The 27,936-nt window shown below is 53.1% G+C and overlaps 1 protein-coding gene across 1 annotated transcript; it reads left to right on the forward strand.

The window, feature by feature from the left end:
* On the forward strand, positions 1-27,859 carry TXNDC5 (thioredoxin domain containing 5). Its single transcript, XM_055407177.2, has 10 exons — positions 1-323; positions 3,779-3,928; positions 10,542-10,647; positions 16,257-16,353; positions 18,895-19,010; positions 20,475-20,561; positions 21,205-21,348; positions 23,309-23,391; positions 25,040-25,169; positions 26,218-27,859. The coding sequence occupies exons 1-10, from the start codon at positions 40-42 to the stop codon at positions 26,338-26,340; spliced, it is 1,320 nt and encodes a 439-aa protein (XP_055263152.2). The 5' UTR covers positions 1-39; the 3' UTR covers positions 26,341-27,859.
* The last annotated feature ends 77 nt before the right edge of the window (positions 27,860-27,936 follow it).

Below are 27,936 nucleotides of genomic sequence, written 5' to 3' on the forward strand. Positions count from 1 at the left end.
GACCTGCGGCCGGGGCGAGAGCGCGCCCAGCCCGCCGAGATGCCCGCGCGCGCCGGACGCCTCCTCCCGCCGCGGCCTCGGGCCCTGGCCCCGGCCATGCCGCTGCCGCCGCCGCTGTTGCTGCTGCTGCTGCTGCTGCTGGACGCCGGTGGCGGGCGGGGCGGCGCCCGGGCCCAGGAGCCGGCGGCGGCGGCGGCGGACGGGCCCCCAGCGGCCGGCGGTGGGGACGGGCAGGACCCGCACGCCAAGCACCTGTACACGGCCGACATGTTCGCGCACGGCATCCAGAGCGCCGCGCACTTCGTCATGTTCTTCGCGCCCTGGTAACTGGCCGCGCCGCCCGCCCCGGGCTCCGCGGGCGCCGGTCGGGCCGGGTCCGCGTCCTGGGGCGCCCGGCGGGGGCCGGGGTCTCTCGCGCCCGAGGGCGCGGGGGGCGGCGCGGGCCGGGCGCTCGCCGCTGACGTGGCGCAGGGGCCGGGACCAGCGAGAGGGGGCGGTCCCCGAGGCCGAACCGGAAAAGGCCGGCGCTCCGGCTCCTTCGCCCGGTCCCCGGGTCCCGGCTCCGGGGGGTCGGGGCAGGGGTCGTCGTCCATCGGGGCCGCTGCGAGTCCGGGACGCGTCCGCCCCCCAGCCCCAAACTAATGCGCTGGTCGGAGGCAGCGGTCTGCGGCTCGGCCGGCACCGGGAGGCCACGTGCGGCCGCGCGGACACCCGGGGTCCGGCGTGTACACGTGGACTTCCTGTCCGTGCGCTCGCCGCAGGGCGGACCTGGCCTGGGGGTTTCATTGAAACGCAGGGACTCCCAGGCTCTGCGTTCGCGAGGTGGGAGGTGGTGGTCCGGACATTAGAGGGTCCCCACTCTTCTCCCTGGAATCGGGGTGCCGTGAGGAGGCTGGGGGCCCCTCCGCAGCTCCGGGGGCGTGGCGAGCTGTGCTCCGGGTGACAGGAGCCGTTGACCCCCGACCCAAGGCTGTCCTCGGGCGCGCGCTCCCCTCCGCTTTCTTGGGGCCTGGCCATCTGGGAAGTGGGAGGTCGGAAAAGGCACAGCGTTGAACAGACAGCACCCCCGCCCCCGCGCCGTGGTTCCCGGATGGGGGCTTTGCTCTGAGCCTCGGTGCCGACCCCAGAGACCCTTGCCCTGCGAGTTGTCCAAGAGAGAGACTTCCGGCCCTTGATACGCACGAGCAGAGGGACCGAGTGCCTTCTCCCGGGGCCTAGATGCCCGCTGAGGGGGCTCCTCTGTGGGCGGCGCAGCCAGCCGGTCTAGGGCCCATGCCTTTGCAGGCTTCACTGCAGAATTTGGCATCCTTGCCCAGAGCCAAGAGACTCCTTGAGATGTGGGGAAGGGATGCAAAAAGGATTAGGAAGAAGATGCCCAAGAAAAGCCGCCTGTTCAGAAAATGTGCCGGCAGAAATTGGAGGAAACTTTTCTCCCATATTCAAATTATTACTGCATTTCAGTTCCTTTGGAGTTGCATCGACACTTTTGGTCGGGCTCGGACTTGTCATTTATTAACTGTATTTATGGGATAGCTGTGTTTCAAGAACCAAAGGAGCTGAATTTTTAGAACCCAGTGGTATAGAAATGTAATGGCTATGGAGTTTCTTTGTGGAGGGTGTTCTCAGAGTAGTTGTTGCAGTTAAATACGCTACTTAACTGAAGTCTGCTTCTGTGGAATAAATCTGCCCGTGGGTCTTTTGTGTTTTTTTTTTAAAGAGAGACTGACATGTAGACACCGGAGGTACCCGCAGCACCAATGGAGTTTTGCATTTGGAGTCTCTGATGCTCACCATCTTGTCCTGGCCTGAGTGAGGGAGAGGACTAGTACATTCCTGTTTCATTGTGTGCAGCTTACAGAGTAGATGCTCCCATAATAAGTAACTTTTAATGGTTTTGTTTGCTTTCTCATAGTCTACTAGGAAATATTTATAAACAGATGTGTGGGTTTCTGTGACAGCATTTAACAGACTTTAAGAGCAGATTGGAGTTCAGCACAGATACACCGGGCTGCCCCTGGTCTCTTTGCATTTCAGTCTCTGGAATGTTGTGCGCCCACGTGGGCTTTTGGGGGCAGGAGCCAATGATAGCACTGATCCCTTGTGTGTTTGCTCCGAACCTAGCAGAGGCAGGACTGTCCTACTGCGGTAGATGGTGTGCCAGCGTCAGGTCGTAGCTTCTGTATGGCCAGTTTTGAGGTCACACTGAATATGGTGACAACGAGGTCAAGGTTGGGGCTGCCGCCTCGAAAGGACCAGGTGGCTCTGCCCTGTCACTGACCGCAGACCGCTTCAGTGCAGCTGCAGTCTCGGTTTTTGTGCTGTGGCCCCAAGGGTCCAAAACCAGAGAGCTGACTGTGAGGCAAACATGGGGCCATCGCTCGGAAATTGCTAAGCACTTAGTACGTGTCTCGGGCTCCCAGCTGGAGAAAGGAAGATGCTTGTCTTCTTGGCACTTGTACCACATCTACTTAAATCTGACTGGTTTTCCCTCACAGTTATCTTCCAGAAAAGAGGGATTCATATTGTATTTGAATCTCTTATAAAGCAGGATTCTCTTCTCTGGCCTAGAAGGTGTTGCTTAGGGAAAACAGGTTCGCTTAAAGCAAGGTCTTCTAGTGCTTCCTTTAGATGCTTCCTGGTGAGGTCATCTGTCAGAAAAGAAAAGAGGCAAAGGGATTTAACACTGATTTTATGGAGAAACTGCCTTGAGGATGAACTCAGAAGTGCCGGGTGTTGTGATAGCACTCTAAAAAGCACTACGGCAAGGAGTTCCATGGTAGAGGTCATGAATATACACTCAGCAGGAGAAGGGGGAACAGACTATGTGCTCTAATGCTGTGAGAGTACGCCTGGGGTCTGAGATTCAGTTTTCAGTGTCGAAAGTGTGGCCCTGTGAACAGCTGACAGTTAAAGACGGTAATCAGCCACATGACTCAAAAAGATTTAGCAATGGGGAAGAGACTGATACTGTCAAGAAATGGGACAAGTAGAAGCAATCATTTTAAGTTAGCATATTTTAAATGATAGACGATTTGAAAATACTCATGTCATTAAATTCTTACAGTGAATATTGTAAGTGTCCATTTGAGCGTGTCACATTTAGAAGTTTTGAGTGACCACAAGCTTTTTTTTTTTTTAATCTTCTCACTGGCGAGAATGCAGAACCGATTTAATCCTGAGGCTGGTTTGTATTTGGAGAGAGTGGGTTACATGGTGAAGGAGACCTGACACTAAAGGGACCATGGCAGCGAGAAGGGCGGAGCTGCTGCCACCGAGGAGGAGCGAGGGGGCTCTCCAGACCAGAGAGAGAAGAGAGTGGACACCGGCCAGCTTGGGAGTCTGGGCTGACTTCCTGGAGGAAGTGACACCCAAGCTGAACAAGTAGTGATCGGCTGGGTGGGCTTCCGTTCCGTTAAAGGAAGGCATGCTCATTCCCAGGGCCCCGCCAAGATACGGCGCTTGCAGGAACCTGGAAATGTGTCCAGCAGGGCCCAGCAGTGGGGGCGGCCCAGAAAGCAAGGCAGGTGGATAAAGGTCAGCTGGGAGGTCAGCGGGGGCCGAGTGGAGAGGCATCGGGCGCCGCGCTTCACTGAGAATGTTCCCGGGACTCTCGGGAGGTTCTGCAGCCATGGTGGGCTGGTCGACAGCGTCTCTGCTGCAATGTGAACAAGGGTGGATCGGAGTGCCCCGCTACCCTAGGAGATGGCTGGCCGAGGAGCTGGGCTGGGCCCCCTCCGCCCCCACGCTTAGGACGCTTCTTACCGTCCGCTTGTTACAGGTGTGGACACTGCCAGCGGCTGCAGCCAACCTGGAACGACCTGGGAGACAAGTACAACAGCATGGAGGACGCCAAGGTGTACGTGGCCAAGGTGGACTGCACGGCCGACTCGGAGGTGTGCTCCGCCCAGGGCGTGCGCGGGTACCCCACGTGAGTGCCGGGCGTGCGCGGGGACCCACGTGAGTGCCGGGCGCGTGCCCTGCGCCCTGCAGGTCTTGGTTTTTCGCCAACCGCCTCAGGCCAACCGAAGTACAAGTTACGTTTTTGGCAACTTCCTTGTAGTTCTGAGAAGTGAGGCGATGCCAGCTTGGAGCCTGCAGTCCCTGTTGTTGGGGAGGGTTATATGTGCGCTGTGTGTTAGATGCCTTTTTGTACTTTGTTTGGAAAAAGGCTTCACTTAGCAGAACGTGTCTGCCAGACAAAAATGGTATTGTTCTCCATGAGGTCTTGTCACATCTGATGTTCCCATGTACCTTTACACAATGAACACTGACTGTCAGGAATTTTTGTTTGAATTTTTGGTCACTCTGTTAATATGTTTTTCCTTTTTTGTAAGATTTATTTGTTTTTGATTACGCTGGGTCTTTGTGGCTGTGCACAGGCTTTCCTCTAGTTGCAGTGAGCGGGGGGCTGCTCTCTGCTGTGGGCCCGGGCCTCTCGCTGCGGTGGCTTCTCTTCTTGCAGAGCACAGGCTCTAGACTCCAGAGTCCAGGCTCAGTAGTCGCGGCACACCAGCTTATCTGCGCCAAGGCCTGTGGGATCCTCCTGGACCAGGGATCGAACTGCTGTCTCCTGCATTACTGCAAGGCAGAGTCTCCACCCCTAGACCGTCAGGGAAGCCCAGTCACGCTGTTAATTCTTCAGTCACTTTCCTAGAGTTACTCCTCCTGTGACCTTCACAAGGGCCGTTTCTGTTGGGAAGAAGGTGCAGTCATTCTGACGAGTGAGACTCTATTTCCTTGGCAGTTAAAATAGATTTTAAGAACAGAAGTTGAAACTGGCTAAATGAACCGTGAACTTCCAGATGTTCAAGCAGGTTTTAGAAAAGGCAGAGGAACCAGAGATCAAATTGCCAACATCTTCTGGATCATGGAGAAAGCAAGAGAGTTCCAGAGAAACATCTATTTCTGCTTCATTGACTATGCCAAAGCCTTTGACTGTGTGGATCACAATAAACTGGAAAATTCTGAAAGAGATGGGAACACCAGACCACCTGACCTGCCTCTTGAGAAACCTGTATGCAGGTCAGGAAGCAACAGTCAGAACTGGACATGGAACAACAGACTGGTTCCAAATAGGAAAAGGAGTACATCAAGGTTGTATATTGTCACCCTGCTTATTTAACTTATATGCAGAGTACATCATGAGGAACGCTGGGCTGGAAGAAGCACAAGCTGGAATCAAGATTGCCGGGAGAAATATCAATAACCTCAGATATGCAGATGACAGCACCCTTATGGCAGAAAGTGAAGAGGAGCTAAAAAACTCAAGAGGTTTCTTTTTTTTTTTTTTACTTTGAGCAAGCGGTTTAAATATCGTTGACATATTTTCACAGTATTATTCTTTTTTTTTTTTTTTGAACAGAGGAAAATTTATGCGTCGAACCTGGACTGGTCACTTATGATAATATACATGCTACAATTCCATTCTCCCCAATCATTCCACCTTCACCCTCTCCCACAGAGTCCCAAAGACTGTTCTAAATGCCTATGTCTCTTTTGCAGTCTCTTATACAGGGTTCAGGTTACCATTTTTCTAATGAAAGTGAAAGAGGAGAGTGAAAAGGTTGGCTTGAAGCTCAACATTCAGAAAACAAAGATCATGGCATCTGGTCCCATCACTTCATGGGAAATAGATGGGGAAACAGTGGAAACAGTGTCAGACTTTATTTTTTGGGCTCCAAAATCACTGCAGATGGTGATTGCAGCCATAAAATTAAAAGACGCTTACTCCTTGGAAGGAAAGTTATGACCAACCTAGATAGCATATTAAAAAGCAGAGACATTACTTTTCCAACCAAGGTCTGTCTAGTCAAGGCTATGGTTTTTCCCGTGGTCATGTATGGGTGTGAGAGTTGGCCTGTGAAGAAGCTGATCGCCGAAGAATTGATGCTTTTGAACTGTGGTGCTGGAGAAGACTCTTGAGAGTCCCTTGTACTGCAAGGAGATCCAACCAGTCCATTCTAAAGGAGATCAGTCCTGGGTGTTCATTGGAAGGACTGATGCTAAAGCTGAAACTGCAATACTTTGGCCACCTCATGCGACGAGTTGACTCACTGGAAAAGAGTCTGATGCTGGGAAGGATTGGGGGCGGGAGGAGACGGGGACGACAGAGAATGAGATGGCCGGATGGCATCACCGACTCGATGGACATGAGTTTGGGTGAACTCCAGGAGTTGGTGATGGACAGGGAGGCCTGGTGTGCTGTGATTCATGGAGTCTCAAAGAGTCGGACACGACTGAGCGACTGAACTGAACAGAAGCGGGGCTTGCTGAAGCTGGCGTGGTCTGCAGGCTGTGGGAGCGCTGAGGTGCTGCTCCATGGTCTGGAGGCCTGTTTCTCTGCCCAGGGCCACTCGTCTTGCCAGCTCTGCATCGCTCTGTTGCCGTGGTGGGCTTAGGCCCGCTGCCGATTGGCCCACCTTGGATGGAGTGTTCATTCCAGAAACAGACCTCGTGGCCAGAGAGGCGGGATCTTGTCGGAAGACAGCAGCCCCTTCCAGACTCCGCATTTGATGCTGGGGTGAAGGGCACTTCTTTAAAAAGGGGAAGATGCCATTTCTGGAAGGCTGGGGGAGGGGTCAGGCACTGCAGGTCCCAACATGTTTGTTCAAACTGATGAATGAAGTCGATCCTATATGAGACCTGAGCTGATCTTCAAACCTGAGAGCTGTGTGGAAAGTGGCCGGCGCTCTAAGCTGGAACCTGGATGCAGCGGTTTGGACCCTGCCTCGGCCGTTCACTTATCCTGCAGCTCTGACCGTGGTCCTCAGCCTCTGAGTGTGAAGTTGGATGCTGGCACCCCCACCCCCTGCACTGGTGTGTGCAAGCACCAGTCTGAATGTGCCCAATACGTGTTAAGGTTTCCCCCAACATTGGGAGGTTTGGCATTTCCATAAAGGGCTCTGGGACTCTTGATCTTAAGTGACTGCTTGCTGATCTGGGCATGGTAACTCAAGTCTATGTCAGATCAGAGCACTAGAGACAGAATTTCCTGCCGTATATACCTGCCTGTTGGTATCACTGTCCTGTGCTTCAGTGCGTTGCCTTTAAGGTAAACTCTGCTTTGGATGAAGAGCATCCCGGAGAAGCAGCCAGTGCATTGTGGGGCCAGCTCCCTGTTGAGGGCTTGTGACTTTGAGGGCAGGAGCTGCAGATGGTCGGTGTCCACTCCTGAGCGGCGGGCCGTGTGTGGCCGTGTGCACCGTGAACCAGCGACAGGGCTGAGTGGGCGTGTGTTGGTGGCAGGGAGGGAGGGGCCCACCCAGACCTGCGTGGCTCAGCGCTCTGGCTGCACCGTCAGACGCTGTTTACAGACACCAAAAGATCCACGTGGGAGCAGGCATCCTGATTTGGTGTTTAGAAGATACGATCTCTCCAAGAAAACCAGACCCTGCTTTAGAGTTGTTAAAGAGAATTACCAGCTCCCACTGCACGATTGAGGAAGGAGCCCTGTGAGCATCATAACCAACACCAGGTTCTTTTCACAGAATGCAGGAGGTGGGGGCGTGCTGCGGAAAATGTAGGGGCCCTCGGGCCTTCACAGGTTGGCCTGCGTGGGCTTCTCGAGGGGTTTTGAGGCCTGGATCAGATGATGATATAAATGCGGGGCAGCGGGGGTGGTCAGCACATTAGTGTGTGTGTCATCCCTTCCTGGCACCTTTAACGGGTGAGGAAGGGAGTTTGGGTTCTCAGGTCCCTAGAGAAGGCTTCCTGTGCTCGGGAAGCTGTTTTGAGATCTTCCTGTTGAGCCATTAAAGCATCTTTATCATCTGGGAAAATGTCAGCAGGGGCAGAGCTGAAGGAGGTCTCTAGTGCTGCCATGCAGAGTGCCCCAAAAAGAACAGAGAGGCAAACTCTCATGGTCCCAGGGGCCAGAAGCCGGAAAGCAAGGCTCTGAAACCCTCCAGGGATCCTGCTTCACCTCTTCCTGGCTCCGGCAACCTTTGATGTCCTGACTTGTGGAAGCATCACCCCAGTCCTCCTCAGCACAGCCTTCTCCTGTGTGCCGTCTCTCTGTCTGAATTTCCCTTTTCATACAGTCATCAGTCATGTTGACTTAGAAAGAAAGTGAAATTTGCTTAGTCGTGTTCGACTCTTGGCAGCCTCATGGACTATACAGCCCATGGAATTCTCCAGGCCAGAATACTGGAGTGGGTAGCCTTTCCCTTCTCCAGGGGATCTTCCTAACCCAGGGATCAAACCCAGGTCTCCTGCATTGCAGGCAGATTCTTTACCAGCTGAGCCACAAGGGAAGCCCAGAAATACTGAGTGGGTAACCTACCCCTTTTCCAGGGGATCTTCCCGACTCAGGAATCGAACCAGGGTCTCCTGCATTACAGGCAGCTTCTTTACGAACTGAGCTGTCAGGGAAACGCCATATTGGGTTAGGGCCCACCCTACTGACCGCATTTTAACTTGATTGCCTCTCTTCTGCTATTTATTCACCCCATAATACCATCCCATCCATCTATGGTAGTAGAACTTCTTCTTGCTGTTTTCCAGAGAGACCCGTCAGTGGGGATTGTCTCCACTGCAGTCTCCTTGAGAGAGAGACAGTTCACCAGGAAAACAAGTGCCCACGGTAGAGGTTCGGCAGCAGAAAGGTTTGCGGCTGTCCTTAGCGCTTGAACCTGGTGGCCTGCTCTCCACCGCCGCCTGCCTCTCCATCCACGGTGAAAATGAAGTCAGATGCCCCATCAGGGAAGCTTGTCTCTCCCCAGGGTCTGTAAAAACTTCTCCAGAATCTCAGACTTGCGCAGTTTAGAAAGGTGTTTAATCCGACAGCAGAAAGAGATTTTTAAAAATCAGTTTTGCTTCAATCAGTATATACGGAATGAGGAAAAATGAACAGATTAGGTTCTACTGCGTTTAACCTTAGCAAAGAAATGAGAGGCGGGGTCAGCAACGCCTGGTTCTTTCAAACACTCTGAGGAGCCACTCATTTCCATCCTGAAGCGCTCTGTTGGGGGGAGGCGCCTGGTCAAGAGAAAGGTGTGGAGGATGGGCCGCCCCGGCCCTCCGTGGGCGCAGTGCACATCTCCAGAGCATCTCAGGGTGGGGCGCCGGTGGCCACAGGCATGAGGGCAGGTTGGGAGCCGCTTGAAATGTTAAACTTCAGGAAGGAAGGGACACACTGGCCAAGTCTAGTTAGATTGTTGGGGTTTGTCATGGTTACAACAGTATAAGCTGCCAGGGAAGGGGAGAGATACTCTTCATTGGAGTCACATCGAGGTGTCCCGTAGCCCATCACAGGATCTGAGCTTCTGGGTGAGGTTGGTAAGCCCATTCTCACTTGAATGCCTTCTGCAGCCAATGTGTTGGTTTTCTCGTTTGGTGTGACGCTTCATCTTAAGACCTTTGTGGGGTTAACTATCCAAACGCACAGTCTGATTTCTGCATGTCTTAACTTCTTATATTCTGATGCTGCACACTGGGCATCTCCTAAAATCCACATACACGCCAGGAAGCATTAGGGACTGTTTAGATGGGCAGGCTTGCCCCAAAATGCCGGCCTGTGTGTCTCTGTTTCCAGTGGCTGTATTTTACTGCCATATTTCCCCTTGCATCCTTGACACCTTCTATTAATCTTGTCAGTAGAAGAGTTATTCCCTCCCCCGCTTCATCCCTGGACGCCTTCTGTTCTGTTCTGTCGGGAGCGCGCTGTCCCATCACCCAGGGTTTGGATGTGTTCATCTCGGTCTCTGGTGAGGTCTTTTGTTGTTGTTTAGTCGCTCAGTCACGCCTGACTCTTTGCGACCCCATGGACCGTAGCCCACCAGGCTCCTCTGTCCACAGGATTTCCCAGCAAGAATACTGGAGTGGGTTGCCATTTCCTTCTCCAGGGGGTCTTCCCGACCCAGGGACTGAACCTGTGTCTCTTGAATTGGCACTCGATTTCTTTACCACTGAGCCGGGTGATGTCTCTGCTCTCCTCCAAAGGCAGAACTCCGTGCTCCATCTGCAGATACCTTCAGAGGCTCCTATGTGTGGAAAATAGAAAAGATTCCTTCTCTGGGGACAAGTGAATAGGCTGTTACCAACCAAAGTCAGGGTTGTGCTCTCATTGTAGCTGGATATTCATGCCTTGTGAAAACTGAATAGCTGACAGGAAATAGCCTGGAAATACATTTACTGCCAAACAGTGCAGTTTCTATGACAGTTCTAGATTGTTCTTCAAAATGCAGAACATAAAAACTACTGAAGCCAGGAAAGGACAACGAATACCAGGCAGGGGAAGCTGGGGAATTCTTACTCCTAAACCCTTGGAGCTGGGGGCTCGGCCTGACATGTTCACCTCAGTTTTGTTTTTCAAGAATAACACGAGAAACTTTTAAAAATGGAGGATTAAGTGAATATGTCACCTCCTCAAACATTGCTTTTCTTTTTTTTCCAAGAGTTATCAGAGAGGGGCAGGGATGAGCTGGCTGCAGCCCGCCGACACCCGTTTTTATGATTGCTTCGCTAAACAAGTTTATTCTTTGCTCAGAGCAGTTTGAAGTGCTTTAAAATCTACTGTGTCTAACCCTCTGCTACTCTTTCAGCTTGAAGTTCTTCAGACCTGGCCAGGAAGCTGTGAAGTACCAGGGTCCCCGGGATTTCCAGGCCCTGGAGAGCTGGATGCTGCAGACACTGAACGAGGAGCCCCCCGTGAGTCACACGGCCGCCCCCTTCCTTCCTGCGCTTGCGGGGTGGTCGAGAGGCCAGACTAGCTACCATCTTAAAGCAGCTTTTTAGAACTTCGTGATGTCGTAGGTAAAGATTCCCCCCCACCTCTTTTTTGGCAATTTTTTAAAACTTTGATAAAATACACTATAAAATTTACCCTCTTAACTGTTTTCCAGTGTACTAGTCAGTGATGTTAAATACGTTCATAATGTGGTGCAGCCATCCACCCAGAGAAATTTTCCATCTTCCCAAGCAGAAACCCGGGCTTCCCAGGTGGCTCAGTGGTAAAGAACCCGCCTGCCAAGAAGGAGACACGGGTTTGATCCCTGGGCTGAGAAAAATCCCCTGGAGGAGGAAATGGCAACCCACTCGTTTTCTTGCCTGGAGAATCCTATGGACAGAGGAGCCTGGTGGGCTACAGTCCACGGGGCTGCAAAAGAGTCGGACACGACTGAGCGAATGGACAGCAAGGAGAAACCTTGTTCCTATTAAACACTAACTCCGCAGCCCCCGGCACCCATCACCCTATATTCTGTCTCCGAATTCGAGTGCTCTCTAAGTACCTTAGTGGGAAAAGATGACGCTTTAGAAGCTTTTTCTTATGGAAATGTTCACACGTGCACAGTAGGGAGTAGAGCCTGACGAGCGGCGGGCGGAGGGCAGTGGAGATGGTCCTGCGCGTCCGCCTCTGGCCCCGGCAGTGCTGACAGTCTGGTCTTCCGGTCTTCCCACCCCTTGTTTGGCTGCGGTCAGGGTCGTTGGTAACTATTGCAAAATGCAGCCCACATAAGCGCACTTACTACTTTTTAATATTCCCTCGGTCTCACACGTCTTTCAAAGCACGCGGATTCCTCAGCACCAGAGATGGACTCACAGCCTCCTGGGGGCCAGGCCTCTGCCGGGGTGTCCAGTCCAGCTCAGCCCTCCCTCAACCCCAGCTCCCCCCTCCACAACCTCCCACTCCCCGCCACCGCCTTGGGCCTTCCCCCAGTGTGAATCTCCTTCGCTTCTCAGCCCCATGGCCCTAGTGGCGTTGCTGATAACAAAATTTAATACCCCGAACTCTCTGTGCCTTAATGGCCACTGCTCCCTGCTCTGAGGATATCATTGTGGAAACTGAGTTCTGAGGTCTTTTAGTTTTTCATTGAAGTGTAGTGACTTACAGTGTTGTGTTATTGAGATTCTTTTAAAGACGTGTAGTGTTCCTGAGAAAAACCTGTAGCCCTCAGTCCTCCAGATGACGATGGGCCTCTTCATCTTGTCATAAATCATGACGACCGCGAGCCCTCCACGAAGTGTTCCCTGGTGCGCGGTGCTCTCTGGTGAATGCTGAGGGCCCAGGCCCGCAGAGGCCGAGCTGGACCTTGACGGGAGCAGAAAGGGGGCCGGTGTGCCCACGCTGTGCGTTTCTGATGGGGCACTGAGAGCCTGAGGTCTTTGCACGTGGTTTCCATTTCCGCGCTTGACGCTGGCTGTGATCTTGCCTCAGACGAGCATCCCCTGGCCTGGAGCTTGACTGGGCAGTTGCAGGGGTCTTCTGCTGTCCCCTTCCAGGGTGTCCGTGTGGTCCTTCAGCTCTCCCCTACGTTCTGTGTAGAGGTCAGAGCCGATCAGAAACCCAGCTGCTTCCCAAGTGCTGCTTTCATCTCACATTTTAAAGTCTCGGGGCTTCCCTGGTGGCTCAGTGGTAAAGAACCCACCTCCCAATGTGGGTTTGATCTCTGGGTCGGGAAGATCCCCTGGAGAAGGCAGTGGCAACCCACCCCAGTATTCTTGCCTGGGAAGTCCCATGGACAGAGGAGCCTGGCGGGCTACCGTCCACAGGGTTGCAAAGAGTCGGACACGACAGCGCCACCACCCAGAACTGCGTGCTAAAGACCGCCGGCGCACAGTGTTGAGTAAGTGTTGCCAGAGCTGTGTCTAATTTTAGGTAACAGGGAAACCACAAACCCCTCAGAGTAAATTTGCATCTTTGTCACGACAAGAAAGCTGGACCAGCAGGTGTAACTTTCACACAGATTTAAACTTAAAGTTGTTTTTTATCCATTTGCTTTTTTGGTGTTCTCTGGAGCGGGGAGGAAGCCAGTTTTAAAGGAGAGTTCATAGTCTCCAAAAACATTTAACGTAAGTTTTTCACCAAAAAGCCAGTGTTCTGTGGTGACTGTATTTAGGAAGCCGTCAGCCAGGGTCAGGATGGCAGAAAGCTGTCATCTACCAAGCCCACATCCCCTTCGGGGTGGAGCCCAGAGCACGGGCTGGGGACGGTGTGGCCAGGCTGAGGCTCAGTGTTGCCCACCTCAGGGCCTGTCCCGGGGGCATGGCCACATGGACCCCACCCCGGACCTCAGTCACCCTCCTGCCATATCTTGGCGTCTCAGAGCCGTGGGCATCTCAGGTAATTGCTGGAAATGATGATAGGGTGGCTTATTAGAGAAAAATTCAAGTATTCAGACTTCATATTACAAACCAAAGTTCTTCTTCGTATGAATTTTGCTTTATATTTTAAGTGAAAGCTTTTTTAAAAAACTTCTATGAACGTGTTGGTGTCTTAGTTGTGTCCGACTCGTTACAACTCCATGGACTGTAGCCCGCCCCCGTCCCTGGGATTCTCCAGGCAAGAATACTGGAGTGGGTTGCCGTTTCCTCTCCAGGCAATCTTCCCGACCCAGGGTTTGAACCTGAGTCTCCTGCACTGCAGGCAGATTCTTTGCCATCTGAACCACCAAGGAAGCCCTTCTGTATTTATACCTAAATAACTTTATCCGTTTCCCTATTTAAACAGGATAAATTTAGGGTTTTCCCTCCTATTATGGTAATATATTAAAGTCAAGGAAGATCTGCCATTTCTTACCTTCTACTCCAATTTTTATATTTCCATGTTTCCTTCTGTATTTTTTCCTTCAGTCATCATCACATAGACGTGGTTCATTTCATTAATGATCTTTTTATATAGTTTGACATCTTTACATGATCATATTTTATCTTCTGGATATGCCAGAATTCAGCTCTTTTCTGCCATTGGATATTTAGGTTGTTGATAATTTTTCTGTCATCAGAAACACTATCTTTGTAAAGGACTTTTTCCCCTACTTTGGAGTGACTGTTTGGAATATATATGCAAATATAACATTGCAAGGCAAAAAATGAAAAAGCCAGACCACTTTTAGAGCTGCTGCTGAGTGCCGAGTTGCTTTATTTTTTAAAAAAGGTCTTTATTTTTGGCTATGCTGGGTCTTCATTGCTGCGCGGGCTCTTCTCTGGTTGAGGCAAGGGGGTCCTGTCTGGTTTCGGGGCACAGGCTCTCCACTGCGGGGGCTTCTCTGTGGCTCTGGAGCACACACTCAGGAGCTGGGGCTCACGGGCTTAGTTGCTCCTCTGCCTGTGGGATCTTCCCAGACCAGAGATCAAACCCGTGTTTCCTCCGTTGGCAGGTGGATCCTTGACCACTGGACTGCCAGGGAAGCCCCGGGTTGCTTTCTTAAGACTCTAAGCCCCAGCCTGGGGACAGTCCCCACTCTGTGATACACTGTGGCGCTCCTGTGATGACCACCTGTCTTTACCTGCCGTGGGACAAGGACCAGAGATGCGCTCCTCTGGTGCCACAAATGGGCCCTTTGAACACCCTCTGCATGGGGACGTCCAGTCTCCTTTTGACTCTGTTGGAGCTCACCGACTGTCCCTTAGCTGTCACTCTTTCAGACATCCTGTTGTGTGGGTCCTTGGCACTTACTGCAAGCGTAGCATGGCAGTCAAGCCAGCAGCAGAAAGCTTCATGTTGCTGCTGTTCAGTTGCTCAGTCGTGTCCAATTCTTTGCAACCCAGTGAACTGCAGCACGCCAGACTTCCCTGTCCTTCACTACCTCCCAGAGCGTGCTCAAACTCACGTCCATTGAGTCGGTGATGCCATCCAACCGTCTAGTCCTCTGTCATCCCCTTCTCCTTCCTTCAATCTTTCCCAACATCAGGGTCTTTTCCAATGAGTCAGCTCTTCACATCAAGTGGCCAAAGTATTGGAGCTTCAGCATCAGTCCTTCCAATGAACATTCAGGACAGATTTCCTTTAGGATGGACTGGTTGGATCCCCTTGCAGTCCAAGGGACTCTCAAGAGTCTTCTCCAGCACCACAGTTCAGAAGCATCCGTTCTTCGGCTCTCAGCTTTCTTTATAGTCCAACTCTCACATCCATATATGACCACTGGAAAGACTATACAGACTTTTGTCAGCAAAGTAATGTCTCTGCTTTTTAATATGCTGTCTAGGTTTGTCAAAGCTTTGCTTCCAAAGTGCAAGCGTCTTTTAATTTCCTGCTATTTAAATGGCAGTTGTCATTTGCAGTGATTTTGGAGCCCAAGAAAATAAAGTCTGTCACTGTTTCCCCATCTATTTTCTATGAAGTGATGGGACTGGATGCCATGATCTAGTTTTCTGAATGTTGAGTTTTAAGCCCGCTTTTTCACTGTCCTGTTAAACCTTCACCAAGAGGCTCTTTAGTTCCTCTTTGCTTTCTGCCATAAAGGTGTCATTTGCATATCTGAGGTTAGTGATATTTCTCCTGGCAATCTTGATTCCAACTTGTACTTCATCCAGCCCAACATTTCTCCTGGTGTACTCTGCATGTAAGTTAAATAAGCAGGGTGACAATATACAGCTACAGCCTTGACGTACGCCTTTCCCAATTTGGAACCAGTCCATTGTTCCAAAGACTCTGATGCTGGGAAAGGTTGGGGGCGGGAGGAGAAGGGGACGACAGAGAATGAGATGGCTGGATGGCATCACCGACTCTCTGGACATGAGTTTGAGTGAACTCCGGGAGTTGGTGATGGACAGGGAGGCCTGGCGTGCTGTGATTCATGGGGTCGCGGAGAGTCGGACACGACTGAGCGACTGAACTGAACTGAACTGAATTAGTCGTCACACTGGTGTCTGCTCAGGTACTGGAGAAGCGCCTTTTTAAAAGCCACTTCTTGTCCCTTCACTGTTTCTGTCCCAAACTTAGTCCCGTGAATTACATTCTTAAAGGCGCAGCCCACGTTTGCCCTGTGGTTTCTCTCTGTAGCCTTTCATCCATGTAGATTTTCCCTCTTGTCACCTTTTTTCTTTCGTCAGCCTTTCAGGGTTTCGCCTTCCTTCCCAGGTCTCCTTACTGTGCTGCGGATAAAGGGTGGCCGGGCCCGCCTGCTGTCTGTTTTGCCCGCTGTGTCTCGCAGTGCCGCTCGCTTCTGTGTTCTGCCAGCCGTCTCGGGTCTCCTCTCCATGAACCCGGCAGGGTGCCAGTTTGGGGCAGCCTATCCTTCAGTTTGCTCTGTTGCGTTGGGTTTGAGGGCAGCAAAGGACAGGTTTGGCGGGGGGCGGGTGGCTGGTTGTCACCCGGTTGCCCTGGAGCAACAGTCCTACAGCACTTGCCAGGGGGCCTCTTGCCCCGATTAAGTTGCTTCCTGCCTGGGGCGCCCCTCAACACAGCAGCATTCCCCGGAGGCTGGAGGTGGCTGGGGAGGGGGGGAGCGGCAGAAGGTTCCAGGCAGAAGCCGCGATGGGCTCCATGGTGCCTCGACACACACCCTCGGTGACTCTTGTTCCCTCTCCCCGCTCAGACTCCAGAGCCCACGGTGGAGCCGCCCCGCACCCCCGAGCTCAAGCAGGGCCTGTACGAGCTCTCGGCCGGCAACTTCGAGCTGCACGTGGCGCAAGGTAGGTGTGCGTGCGTGCGTGCGTGCTACGTGCGTATGTGCGTGGCCAGGGGCGGGGCCGCAACCCTGGGGGCGGGGCCGCAGCCCTGGGGGCGGGGCGTGCCTGGGGTCCGACCTCCCAGGGGGCCAGAGCTTCTCCTAGCAGCTCGAGGGCTCGGAGGCCACTGCATGGGGGGTGGTGTTTGTTCAGGGTTTCTCTCGTGCAGCCCCGCCGACACCTGTGTCTAGCGTTCTTCCTCTCGGAGATGACACGTCTCCATCTGATGGAGAGGCTGGTTCTGATGCCAGGCTGAAGCCTCGAGTGTGCGACGCGCACACGTTGGGACTGGGTGCACTCACCTAATTTGTGCACGGGCTGGACCCGCACCCTTGGATGATGAGATGTTTCTTTCTGTTAGTCTTAATCATGTGCTTACTGACCTGAGGCAGAAACAACAGTTTCTCGTACCTGTTTAAAGCAGAATTTAGTTGGAACCGTTATAACACACAAATCAGGGTGGGGTTCTTAACCCTTAAACTACTTTTCTGATACCACATCTTAGTCTCCTGAATGTCAGAGTGACCCGAGTACAGTTTCTGAAGTTAGTAAGTGCGTAGGACCTCCCTTCACACGCTCAGAAGTGTCGGCTCAGCAGTGAAGGGCTTGAACGTGAATCCAGCCGCCAGGCTGACCTCCGTGCTCAGATCCTGTGGTGGAGAGAGGTCCTCCGTGGGACTGAGGGCCATTCTGGACTAGGGCTTAAGATTGGCGTGGCCTTGTGGGTCCTGCTGCTGCGAGTGAAAGCCGCCCCTCCAAAGCTGGAGTCGCTTGTGATGCCTGCAGCCACGTTCTGTTTTTAATTAAAGGTCATTATTGGTGCCGATGCTCTGGGGGTGGACCTTCAGGGTTTCTGTTCTCCGGGAGTCACCTTGAGGCGGGCTGGGACTCCCCGCAGGACATGTTACCAGAACCACCCGAAGCCCAGCCCGACCCCCTGAGCGGTTCACCCACCGAGAGGCCGAGTCCGCGGGTCTGCTGGGAAAGCGGTGCCCAGCCCGCCCTGACCCCGCTCCCCTTGAGGCGCGAGAAGTCCTGGACGCGCTGTCTCCACCTCACAGCTCAGGGCGGTGACCTACCTGTCTGGGGAGACATGGTTCCAGCCTTGCAGACCAGCTGCTAACATATATATATATATATATATATGTGTGTGTATGTTATATTTTATATATATGTTATATATGTGTTGTGTTATATATATGTTACATATATATATTTTGTTTTACTTTAAAGAACTGAGGTATAGTTGTTACGAAATATTGACTGTCGAAGCAAGTTTCCCCCACCTCCCCACGTCTCACTGCCATGCTGACCAGATGCCCCCTGGGCGTCACCCCGGGCAGCCCGACTCAGAGCCTGGGTCCCGGTCAGGGCTGCTGGTCACCTCTCCCTGCCTGCAGCCTGACGCGGTCTGCTCATTGCCTGACACCTTTCTTTGCCCTAGGCTGGTCAAGATCAAAGAGCCGAGATAAGTCTTAAGCGTCTCAGTTATGATGTGGTTTACTTCCTAGCCAAGAGAGTGATACTCAAGTTTTTGGGGTGTTTTTAATCTTCTATTTTATTGTGGAATAAAACCCGGATACAGAAAGCAGTATAGGGGCAGTGAATGGTCATAAAGCGGTCACCCTGTAACCACTGTCCTGCTCAAGTCCTGGCTCCTCTCCCGCCCGCTTCCTTCTCTCCGCTAAAGAGCCGCTGCCGGACCGCGCGGAGACCACCACTTACTGTCCTTTCTGGTCTCGTCACCCCAGCGTGCTCTCCAGCACAGACTTTAGTCTGTTCTCGCTCTCTCTCCTTTTTTTAATGTCTCTCTCCTGAGTCTCTCTGAGTCTCCGTGTTCCCTCAGCATCTCTCTTCCCTCCGTTTGCCGAGCACACAGACGGTCTGACCTGCACGCTCCCCGCAGTGGGGACTCGTCGTATTACCAGGATGTGGAGTCCGGCTTCCCTGTCCCAGGCCCTCATGTCTCTGTTCCCTGTGAGCTGGCACTTGATCCAGGGCCGTTTTCGCTCTGTGTTTGACGTTTTGAGGGGTGTGAGCATGACCGCGTGGCTGGGCAGTCCCTGTCTGACGTCAGCAGCCTCGCCCATCACCACGCCGAACCGTAATTCACCAGATGCCAGCCAGCATCACTGCTGAAATGACGGCGTCCCTTCTTTATTTTTTCAGCAAGAGGTAACTGGCTCCTGTTTATCACTCCATTATCCAGAGCGCAGTTCATCTCAGGAAAGACAGGCTATAAAGCGCCTGTTTCTTTCCCTTTATTGCCAGTTTTCCAAATAATGAGTTGGTTCCCTGGTGTCCTTCAAAGGTGACAAATTCCTTTCTAAGGATGGTCATGAACTCAGGGATAGAGACATATTTGATGGGGAGTCACTTCAGGATGAACCAGCCGAAGGGTTTATCCTGAGCTGAGCTTTGCAGGAAGACGGAGCTGAGCCGCGCCTGTTCTGTCTGTGTGGGTGGCTGTGAATCACTCCCCCTCCCCGCCTTCTCCCCCTGAAGGACACCACTTCATCAAGTTCTTCGCCCCGTGGTGTGGTCACTGCAAAGCTCTGGCTCCGACCTGGGAGCAGCTGGCTCTGGGCCTTGAAAATTCCGAAACCGTCAAGATTGGCAAGGTGAGTGAGCGCCCCTGTTAAACTGGAAAGAGGCCGCCTTTGGCTGGATTGATTAGCCCAGCAGCCCACTGTTCATTGTGTGCATGTAGTCGCAAACTTGATTTATTAACTCCACGTAGCACGCCCCTTGATAATTCGTTTCACCTTCACAGATGGCAACCTGGTTTCAAGAGTGCTGGCTTTTTCCACATTCTAGAGATTAAAATTAGGGTTTTGGCTCCTTGGTTGATTTTGAAGCAGTGGCCGGTTCTGGACTGGCAGCCCCAGAGGCCTTTCTGCCAAGACCTGGGATGGAGCCGTAGAGTGCATTCACTGGACGCCCTCAGAGAATGTCCACACTGGGTCTCACCCAGGGGCTGGTTCCTAAAGGACCTCGGCTCCATGCCCACACAGGGTACAAAAGACCCACCCACTCACCCTGCTGCCTGGAATCCTTTCCTACTTCACATGGGAAAGCCAGAAGTTGGGGCCTAACCACTGGGTTTTCTAGAAATGTCTAGGGCAGCTTCTGGACCTTCAGCCACTTGTAATCTCATCCGTCCTCCAGCACCCACCAGACACCCCTGCCTGCATCGCTTTTTATCAAAACCTCCTTCTCTGCTTTGCCGGGGACTGATTGGTATACAGACTCAGTGCCATGTGTCCAGTAGTTAATAAGAGGATCTGCCCAGCACAGGGAGATGCCAAAAGCACAAACCTGGGATTCAGACAGACGTGGCCAGCCACCTCAAGCAGTTCTGCACCCATCTACCGCTTTGCAAAACCAAGATGGGATCTGACTGAAGTGGGTGACAGTGCAGCGCTGAGCGCAGACTCGGGCTCAGAGCAAGCGCCTCAGAAGTTAGAGTGTTGTTAAAAGGGATTTCTCACTGTTGCCTGTTAAAGACTTAAACTTTTTTTTTTTTTCAGTTTTGTCTTTATAGTCCAAATACTCCTATTTAAAACTGATGACATTTTTTCCCTTCATTTTAAAACTCTGTAAGCTTGAACCTGAGAAAGACATTTTTCCCACCCAGGTACTAACCTGGCCCTACCCTGCTTAGCTTTTGAGATGAGATCGGACGTGTTGAGGGTGGTCTAGCTGTAGACCTGAGAAGACATTTTTCAGCTCACTTTGTGACCGGTGGGGGGTCTCCGTCCCCAGCAGCAGGCTATCCCCTCTCCAGGTGTCAGGGTAGGGTCCCTCTTTCCACTTGTTAACCTGCTCAGGGTAAACGATCGCTTCCTAAAAGCTGGCGTTTTTAAGTGAGTGAAAAAAGTCACGTCTCTGAAGTAAATCTTGTTCCCCTGCCCCCTCCACTCAGGGGCATCTGAGCAGCTGTTGGGAAAGGTCTCTCCAGAATCTGCAGAGACGCTGCCCATGGGGGACTTGAGTAGTTTTCTTTCTGAAAAAAGTGCTGAGTGTCCGACAGACGTGATCAGGAAGGCCCTTGGAGAAACTGGGCGTGCGGTCTTTCTCTCCAGGTGGACTGCACTCAGCACTACGAACTCTGCTCAGGAAACCAGGTCCGAGGTTATCCTACGCTCCTCTGGTTCCAAGATGGCAAAAAGGTACGTCTTGGGGTCTCCGTGTGGAGACGGGAGGTGTATCTTTGCCCCAGCTGAGCTGTCGAGTGGGTTAACAGGGCACGGCAACCCACTCCAGTGATCTAGCCTAGAGAATCCCATGGACAGAGGAGCCTGGCGGGCTGCAGTCCACCCGACCGCAGAGAGTCAGACACGACTGAGCAACTGAGCTCGGCACAGCTGCCAGCACAGGTGGTTCAGGCTCTGGTTTAAAGGGACCCAAGTCACAGGACGAGAGGCTCTTGGTCTTCCCTGGTGCGATCTGGCGGTTGAGAGGAACGGTCAGCTGTTGACATGCAGCATTGCAGGCTCAGGTTATCTTTAGAACAAGCTGAATCCACGGTCCTGCTCCACTGCTCTGGCCCTGACCTTTGGGGGGTGGTCACCGTCCACTCAATCCCTGGCCAATGGACTGTACCCAGACCTGGTGACCCTTAGTTCCCCCAAAGGAAGGCCCTGTCAAGCTCTCTGCCCAGAGCAGAATTCAGGTTGATAATTTATGCTTTGCCTTGACATTTGAGCAGTGGATACCACTGGCCAGGACCCCCAGAGAGAGCTGTCTGAAGGCATGGGTCTCGGGCGGGCAGGGGAAGGGCCCAAGCACTGACATGTGCCCGTGCCCTGCCAGGTGGACCAGTACAAGGGCAAGCGGGACCTGGACTCGCTGAGGGAGTACGTGGAGTCGCAGCTACAGAGTGCGGGGCTCGCCGCCCCGGAGCCCGCCCAGCCCTCAGAGGCCCCAGCGCTGGCCGCCGAGCCCGCGGCCGACCAGGTGGGTGCCCTCCAGGGACAGTGTGGGGACGGCCCACGGTCCACTTCTCAACATGACCTCGTCGCCTGCTTTTATGTGCTTGTCGGGGCTTCTCTTTAAGAAAGCCTTGAAGCAGGAGTGAGACAAAGGATCCTGAGAGCATGTGTGTCCACGTTTCGGGACCGTTCTTCCCTTAGATTTAGTCATCACTGCCCTTGTGTCAGCAAACAGCGGAGGGGCAAGGGGTTTTGCTGGAGCAGCTGCCCCGACGGGCGGGGGTCAGCCGGCCGTGTCCGGGACGGCCCATGTCGGCCGGCGGGAGGGCAGGGCGAGGAGGCCGAGGGCGCCATGTGGGGGAGAGGTGGCGGCCACTGCGCCGGGGACGGTCTTGTCAGCCCGCCAAGGGTCTCAGGTCTGTAGGGAGCCGTGGCGGGCTTGGAGCAGACGGGGACTTGAAGAAAGCTGTCTGGCCGCAGCCCGTGTGAAAGAGACGGGACAGGGTTGTATTTGGAGGTGGGCGGCATTGGGCCCCCGCGGCAGAGGCGAGTCCAGCTCCAGCAGCGCGTCGGGGTGGTGGGGAGCCGGGCGTCCCCGCAGGGGACGGTGCACCGAGCTCAGGGCTGGGCAGGGGTTGTGGACGCGGCGACAGGTCAGTGTGTGCGTCTGAAGCCAGAGCCGGATGTGTCTCCCAAGATGAGTCGGGTCCTGTGTCTGCAGGTTTAGGTAGAAGCCGAAGCCGGAGGTGGGAATGAGATTACTCGGGGAATCAGAATTGTGTTTGCTCAGCTAGGAACCCTAAGGCCTGGTTGTCAGCTTAATTCCTAAGTGGAATCCTCATGTTGCTGATTCAGACCACACGGCCCGTGGGGTTCTTTCCCGGGACGGGGCACCTCGGTCCTGGGGGGAACCCTCCCTGCCCCCCAGTGACCTTCCAGCCTCAGTGTTCACAGGGTGGCCATGCTTGGAAAACCAGTGGCCGCCTACCCCCTCCTCCCTGCGTAGGGCCGCAGTGGGCCTCCCCCACCCTCAGCGGGAACCTTGGCGCCTAGGGACTGTGTGGATGTTGGTTAAACATTGACGTTTTGGTTTAAGAAGTAAACAGATGATTTTGTAGTTACGGACCCCCTGTCAGGGGGAGTGTGTGTCGCAGTGGTTATAAAGTTCATCCCAGATCCAGTCTAATTATATACCGTGATGTTTTCATCAAGCCCAGATGGTTTCTATTTATAATCACGTTTTCCACCATTAAGTGAACCTTTCGGGGAGTGTGGTCACCTCTCTGGACAGAAAGGTGGCAGGTCCAGACGGCTCCTGGGCGCTGACACCGGGTCTCGGCGCCGGACTCGAGGGGGCGGCCCTGGTACCGCGGGCACGTGATGCGGCGCCCATGCTCTTGCTCTCTCGGGAGGATGGCAGGTCCGCTTTTGGAAGAGCCGATACGGTTCTGTAAAGACCCGTCCAGATGGAAGCGCTTCAGAGCACAGTGCCTTGTGGCCCCTTTGCCCTGAATTCTCTGGAGTTCAGATTGAGCAGTTTTCACATTAATTTTGACTTTTAAGATGGAAAGCAGCCTGTTTTTCTGTAAACACATCAATGCCTATGCTTCTCTAGGGTCCTTAGAGAAGAAACTCTCTATGAATCCACAGAGGAGAGCGATCGGACCAGCGAGAGCAGCAGTGTGTGTGCAGACTTCAGGGAGGCTGGGCGGTTTGGACTTGGGTCAGTGTTTGGGGCTCCAAGCCCATAAGGGGCAGACCCGGGCGTGGCCCGCCCCTCTGCACGGCATCTCCTGGGCTCCAGACTGTGGGACCTGTGATCAGCTGCTGCTGTTTTGTGAAAAGCGAGTTGTGTGGGTCTTTGTGTGTAGCCTTGGAGTACACATCACAGCATTTTAAAACATGTCTGACTTGTATTTCCGGGATCCCAAAACTTGACCAACGCGGTTATGTCTGCTGCATCTGAGCCGTGGCTTTCCCCCCAGGGCACCGTGCTGGCGCTGACAGAGAGTAACTTCAGTGACGCCGTCGCAGAGGGCGTCACCTTCATCAAGTTTTATGCTCCATGGTAAGTGGCTGCTGGACCAGAAACTGCTGTCGTCATGCCCTCAGCTCACATCCTGACCGCCCCTCTCGCGCCGAGCCTCCAGACTCAGTGGCGGGCACATACACGCTTACACATAGTCGTGCTTTCGGGGAAAAAAAGATGTTACTCCTGGATTCAGGTAGGTGGAAGTTTGGTGGAGAAGGAGGTTCAAGCTCAGTCTGCTTTGGAGAAAACATTGAAAACGGAAGATTGTTACCAGGGCCAGTGTCAGGTTGAAGTTGTGTGGGATCTGAGTGCTCTTCCACATAGATGGCTGTTTCAGTTCAGCACCGTGAACTTTTTGATGTAGCTTTGCCCCTTCCTCTCGGCATGTTAGAGGGGAACTGACTGGAGCTCAGGGTTGCCGCTGGAGCTGGGCGGCGTGTCACTCACCAGCCCTGCCCATCCCGTGGCCTTTGGGGGCCGGAGCAGAGATGGGGGCAGCTCCAGACCATGGCACCGGAGGCGGTGGGAACACAGCGGGTTCCAGGCTGTGTCTTGCACCTATGACCCTGGAAGCCCCTTAGATCTCTGGAACCCAGTTTCCTCAGCTGTGACATGGGAGGAGAGCTTTGTCTTGAAACAGCCCATTTGGAAAAAATGTGGAGGAGAATATAGGATCCTGTTTCTAAATACGAACAAGTAAGATCACCACGGGTCACTTCTGGTCCTTGATTTGTTTCGTTCCAAGTGCTCATGAGTAACAGCTACAAAGCTAAGGAGCCTGTGACTTGGAGTGGCCCAGTTCTTCTTAAAGAATAGAAACACAAGTAAATAATACCTTTAAAACTGTTAGGTATTTTCACTGTTTTTGTTAATGCTTTTGAACTGTGGTGTTGCAGAAGACTCTTGAGAGTCCCTTGGACTGCAAGGAGATCCAACCAGTCCATTCTAAAGGAGATCAGTCCTGGGTGTTCATTGGAAGGACTGATGCTAAAGCTGAAACTCCAATACTTTGGCCACCTCATGCCAAGAGTTGACTCACTGGAAAAGACTCTGATGCTGGGAGGGATTGGGGGCAGGGGGAGAAGGGGACGACAGAGGATGAGATGGCTGGATGGCATCACCGACTCCATGGACATGAGTTTGAGTGAACTCCAGGAGTTGGTGATGGACAGGGAGGCCTGGCGTGCTGTGATTCATGGGGTCGCAAAGAGTCGGATACGACTGAGCTGACCTGAAAGCCGTCTAGATCAAAGTATGGGGTGGGGGGAGCAGGTTGTAGAGGGGAAGGTGGACTGGAACGAGGCTCAGTGCCTCCCTGCTCACAGCGCACTGTCGAAGCCTCAAGAAAGCTTCCTATTGTCTTGAACATTTGAGACCATAAGAAATCTAACCTGCTTTTGGCATTCAAGTGATTGTTTTTTTAAAAAGGGTCTCGTTTCCTGTTCATCTCCTCCTGCTCATGGTACACCTAAAAACCAGGGAGCCCGCAGTTTCCTGCAGAGAAGTTTTCCCAGCTCAATACTGTTCTCAGACCGTGTCTGTCTGGTTATCTGAACATCTCCTCGGGTTTTGATGCGGGGGGTGGGGGTGGGGGAGGAGGAAGCTGACGTTTGTAAACTTGAGCCCAGGAGGCGGTCTGGGCGGGAGCATGCAGGTGAGCAACACCGTCCCGTTCTGTCCCCAGGTGTGGGCACTGCAAGGACCTGGCCCCGACCTGGGAGCAGCTCTCCAAAAAGGAATTCCCCGGCTTGGCGGAGGTCACCATTGCCGAGGTGGACTGCACTGCCGAACGGAACCTCTGCAGCAAGTACTCGGTGGGTCTGCGTGGCCGGAGCCTCCTGGGGACAGAACGGGGTGGGGGTTCCCAGGGGGCTTGTGATGGGGTGGCGTTGCCTCATCCGAGGTCACTCACGCTGCCCTCCTCCTCTCAACAAAGTGTTCGTGTCCTTTTGAGGGTCTTGAGGTTTTTTCCTGTCTCATTTGAAAAGCAAAAGAGCCGCTCTCCCAAAAGAAAGGCTTTCCTCTTTGAGTGCAGGATTCCGTGGTGGTGGGTGGGGCTGAGGCTTCCCCACCTGGCGGGAGGCTGGCAGTAGCTGAGACTCAGAGCTGGAGGGCAGGACCCCTCCTGCAGGACCATTCTCGTCGGCCAAACAGGCAGCTGGCGTGTCGCCTTCCTCGTAAACACCCGAGGAGCTTGCTTTTCAGACACAAGGCGGCGCTCCACACAGGAAGTGTTTGATCCTACACTTCGCCGCTGAGAGGGCTGCACCAGCAGGCTCTCGGCGCGTGGCTCGGCTCCTTCATACAGCTGTTGCCTTCTTTCCAAGCTATTAGCACCACTGAATAGCCTAGGACACGTGCAATTTCTGTTTTTCAACTTGTTTTCTTAAAACACTTCTGAGGCCTCTGGAGTTTATTAGAAGTGATAACAGCACAGACGTCTGCTTACTAGAAGACAGTGTATCTGTGTTTTCAAGAGAAAAGAGGTGAGCCGTAGCGGACAGGTGTGTGTCTGTGAGGCTCTCGCTTCTCCTCAGTGTGGCCTCGGCACCTGCACGTCATCTGGGAGCTTGTCAGGAGTGCAGAGTCTCAGGCCTGCACCAGCTCCCCAGGGCTGGTGTGACAGTCCGAGGTGCCACTTCAGGGCATGCCGGCTCCATGCTTATCTTGAAAGTGTTTCGTTTGGGTTTGAAAAGTGAGAGCCCCAAAGCTCTGCTTTCTGCAGCTTTGGGTATTTTCTGGGCATCTATGTCCTTTGAAAATCTAGCTGTAGACTTCCTTGGGCCCAACTCAAGATCTTTTCTGATTTTACTTTGTGCATGATTTGGGCTGTTTTTTAAGCTTTGCTTTTCTTTTTCTAAGGTACGAGGCTATCCTACACTGCTGCTTTTCCGTGCAGGAGAAAAGGTCAGCGAGCACAGCGGGGGCCGCGACCTGGATTCCTTGCACCGCTTCGTCCTGCGTCAGGCGAAGGATGAGCTGTGAGCCCGGCTGGATGCCACCCCCCCGGCCCTGGGCACGTCGGGACACCGTCCCTCGACCACTCCCCGCTTCCCTGCAGCGGTGACTCAGAGATCCGAACGTACTAAACTCGTGCTATCTTCTCTGTGTTTTTAAGCCAGCACACCCTACAGATTCTTAAGTTTCTCTAAGTAAATGTGTAACTCACGATCCCTTTGCAAACTAAATATTTTCAGTGGCGACCTACCATCCATTCCCCCCTTTAACTTGCTCTTGGTGAAATCAAAATGGTTTCGAGACTAAAATAGAGTCGAGGAAAACCCAACTGCCAGACTACTTTTGGCTCCTGAGTGATTCTGGTGACAGCGTCATCCAAAGCGTTGTTTTCAAAGGGCCCACGAGTCCTAGCAAGGTGGCCTTGCCTTGTGGCCCTGTTGGATTGCTTTGATCACATGACTTGTTCATAACATGGCTGGTCTATAGTTTGGAGCAGATTTAACACACAAACCCCCAATGCCTGTGGAAAACCCACTTTTCCAGTCCCTCCTGGACTTCCTGTCTTTGCGGGTGCCTCTCACGGAGGGTGGTGAGCCTCCGTGAAAGCCGTGGTACTCCTGACACGTGCCTGAGTAAGATAGTGCCGCTGCCATATTGTGTGGGTGTTGACACTTGACCGATTGCTTATTACTGTTCAAGGAATACTTCTTCTGTCTCTCCTACAAGATTTCATTAGGGAATGTGAAGCCAGAGTCCCCGTTAAAGTCAGGATTCGATGTCTCTCGTGGAAACCGTGGGCGTGGGAAGTGCCACACGGCTCGTCGTGACCCTTCTAAGAACTCCTAGGAAGGTTCTGACTGTCTCTGTGCTCCAGGAGGACTGCACGAACTCTCCCAGGTCGGGTGTCAGATACCAGGGACACCCCACGGCCCCACAGCGGAGCCCAGACCGGAAGCAGCAGCAGGTGGTGGCGGATGCCCTGCGTTCGGTCTGCCTTCCAGGTGGCCAACCATCTCCTGTGTGCGGAGGGGATCGACTTGACCTCCAGACCAAGGCAGGCAGGGTTGCAGTCGGCCACGTCCCTGGTGTCCTGATTCACGCCATCCTGGGTATGAAGCCTTTTTACCGTCGCCCTTGGAAATCGGCCACCGTAGGCCTAGGTTCCCGTAAGGTTTGTACCCGTACGTCCTTCAGCATCAGCTAGCCCTCGTGACAACACCCTTCGCCCCACCGCCCTTGCTCAGGTGACGCAGCTGCTTAGCACAGAGTGCCTGGCGGTAAGAGCCTGAGAGACGAGACCCCGTCCACTGTCTGCGGCAGACGAAGCAGCAGGATCCCGGCCAGCCTCTGCCTTAAAGGAGATCTTTATTAATCATGTATGGTTCACAGATGTTCTTTTAAAAAAAACCCCAACTTTCTAGAGAAGCACAATCCTCATGAGTGGCTTCAGCTTTGCATTATGAGTCTTGTTTTAAAAGAAAATCAAAGTGGTACAATTTGTTTATACTATGATACTTTCTAAATAAACTCTTTTTTTTAAAAAAAAGTCTAGTCTTTCCTTAAATGTTACAGCAAAACAGATATAAAATAGATAATAAATTATAGCTTCTATTTACAAAAAAG

The sequence above is a fragment of the Moschus berezovskii genome, chromosome 23, assembly GCF_049115385.1.
Source record: "Moschus berezovskii isolate FMDL1 chromosome 23, NW_MosBer_1.0, whole genome shotgun sequence".
Classification (NCBI taxonomy): domain Eukaryota; kingdom Metazoa; phylum Chordata; class Mammalia; order Artiodactyla; family Moschidae; genus Moschus; species Moschus berezovskii.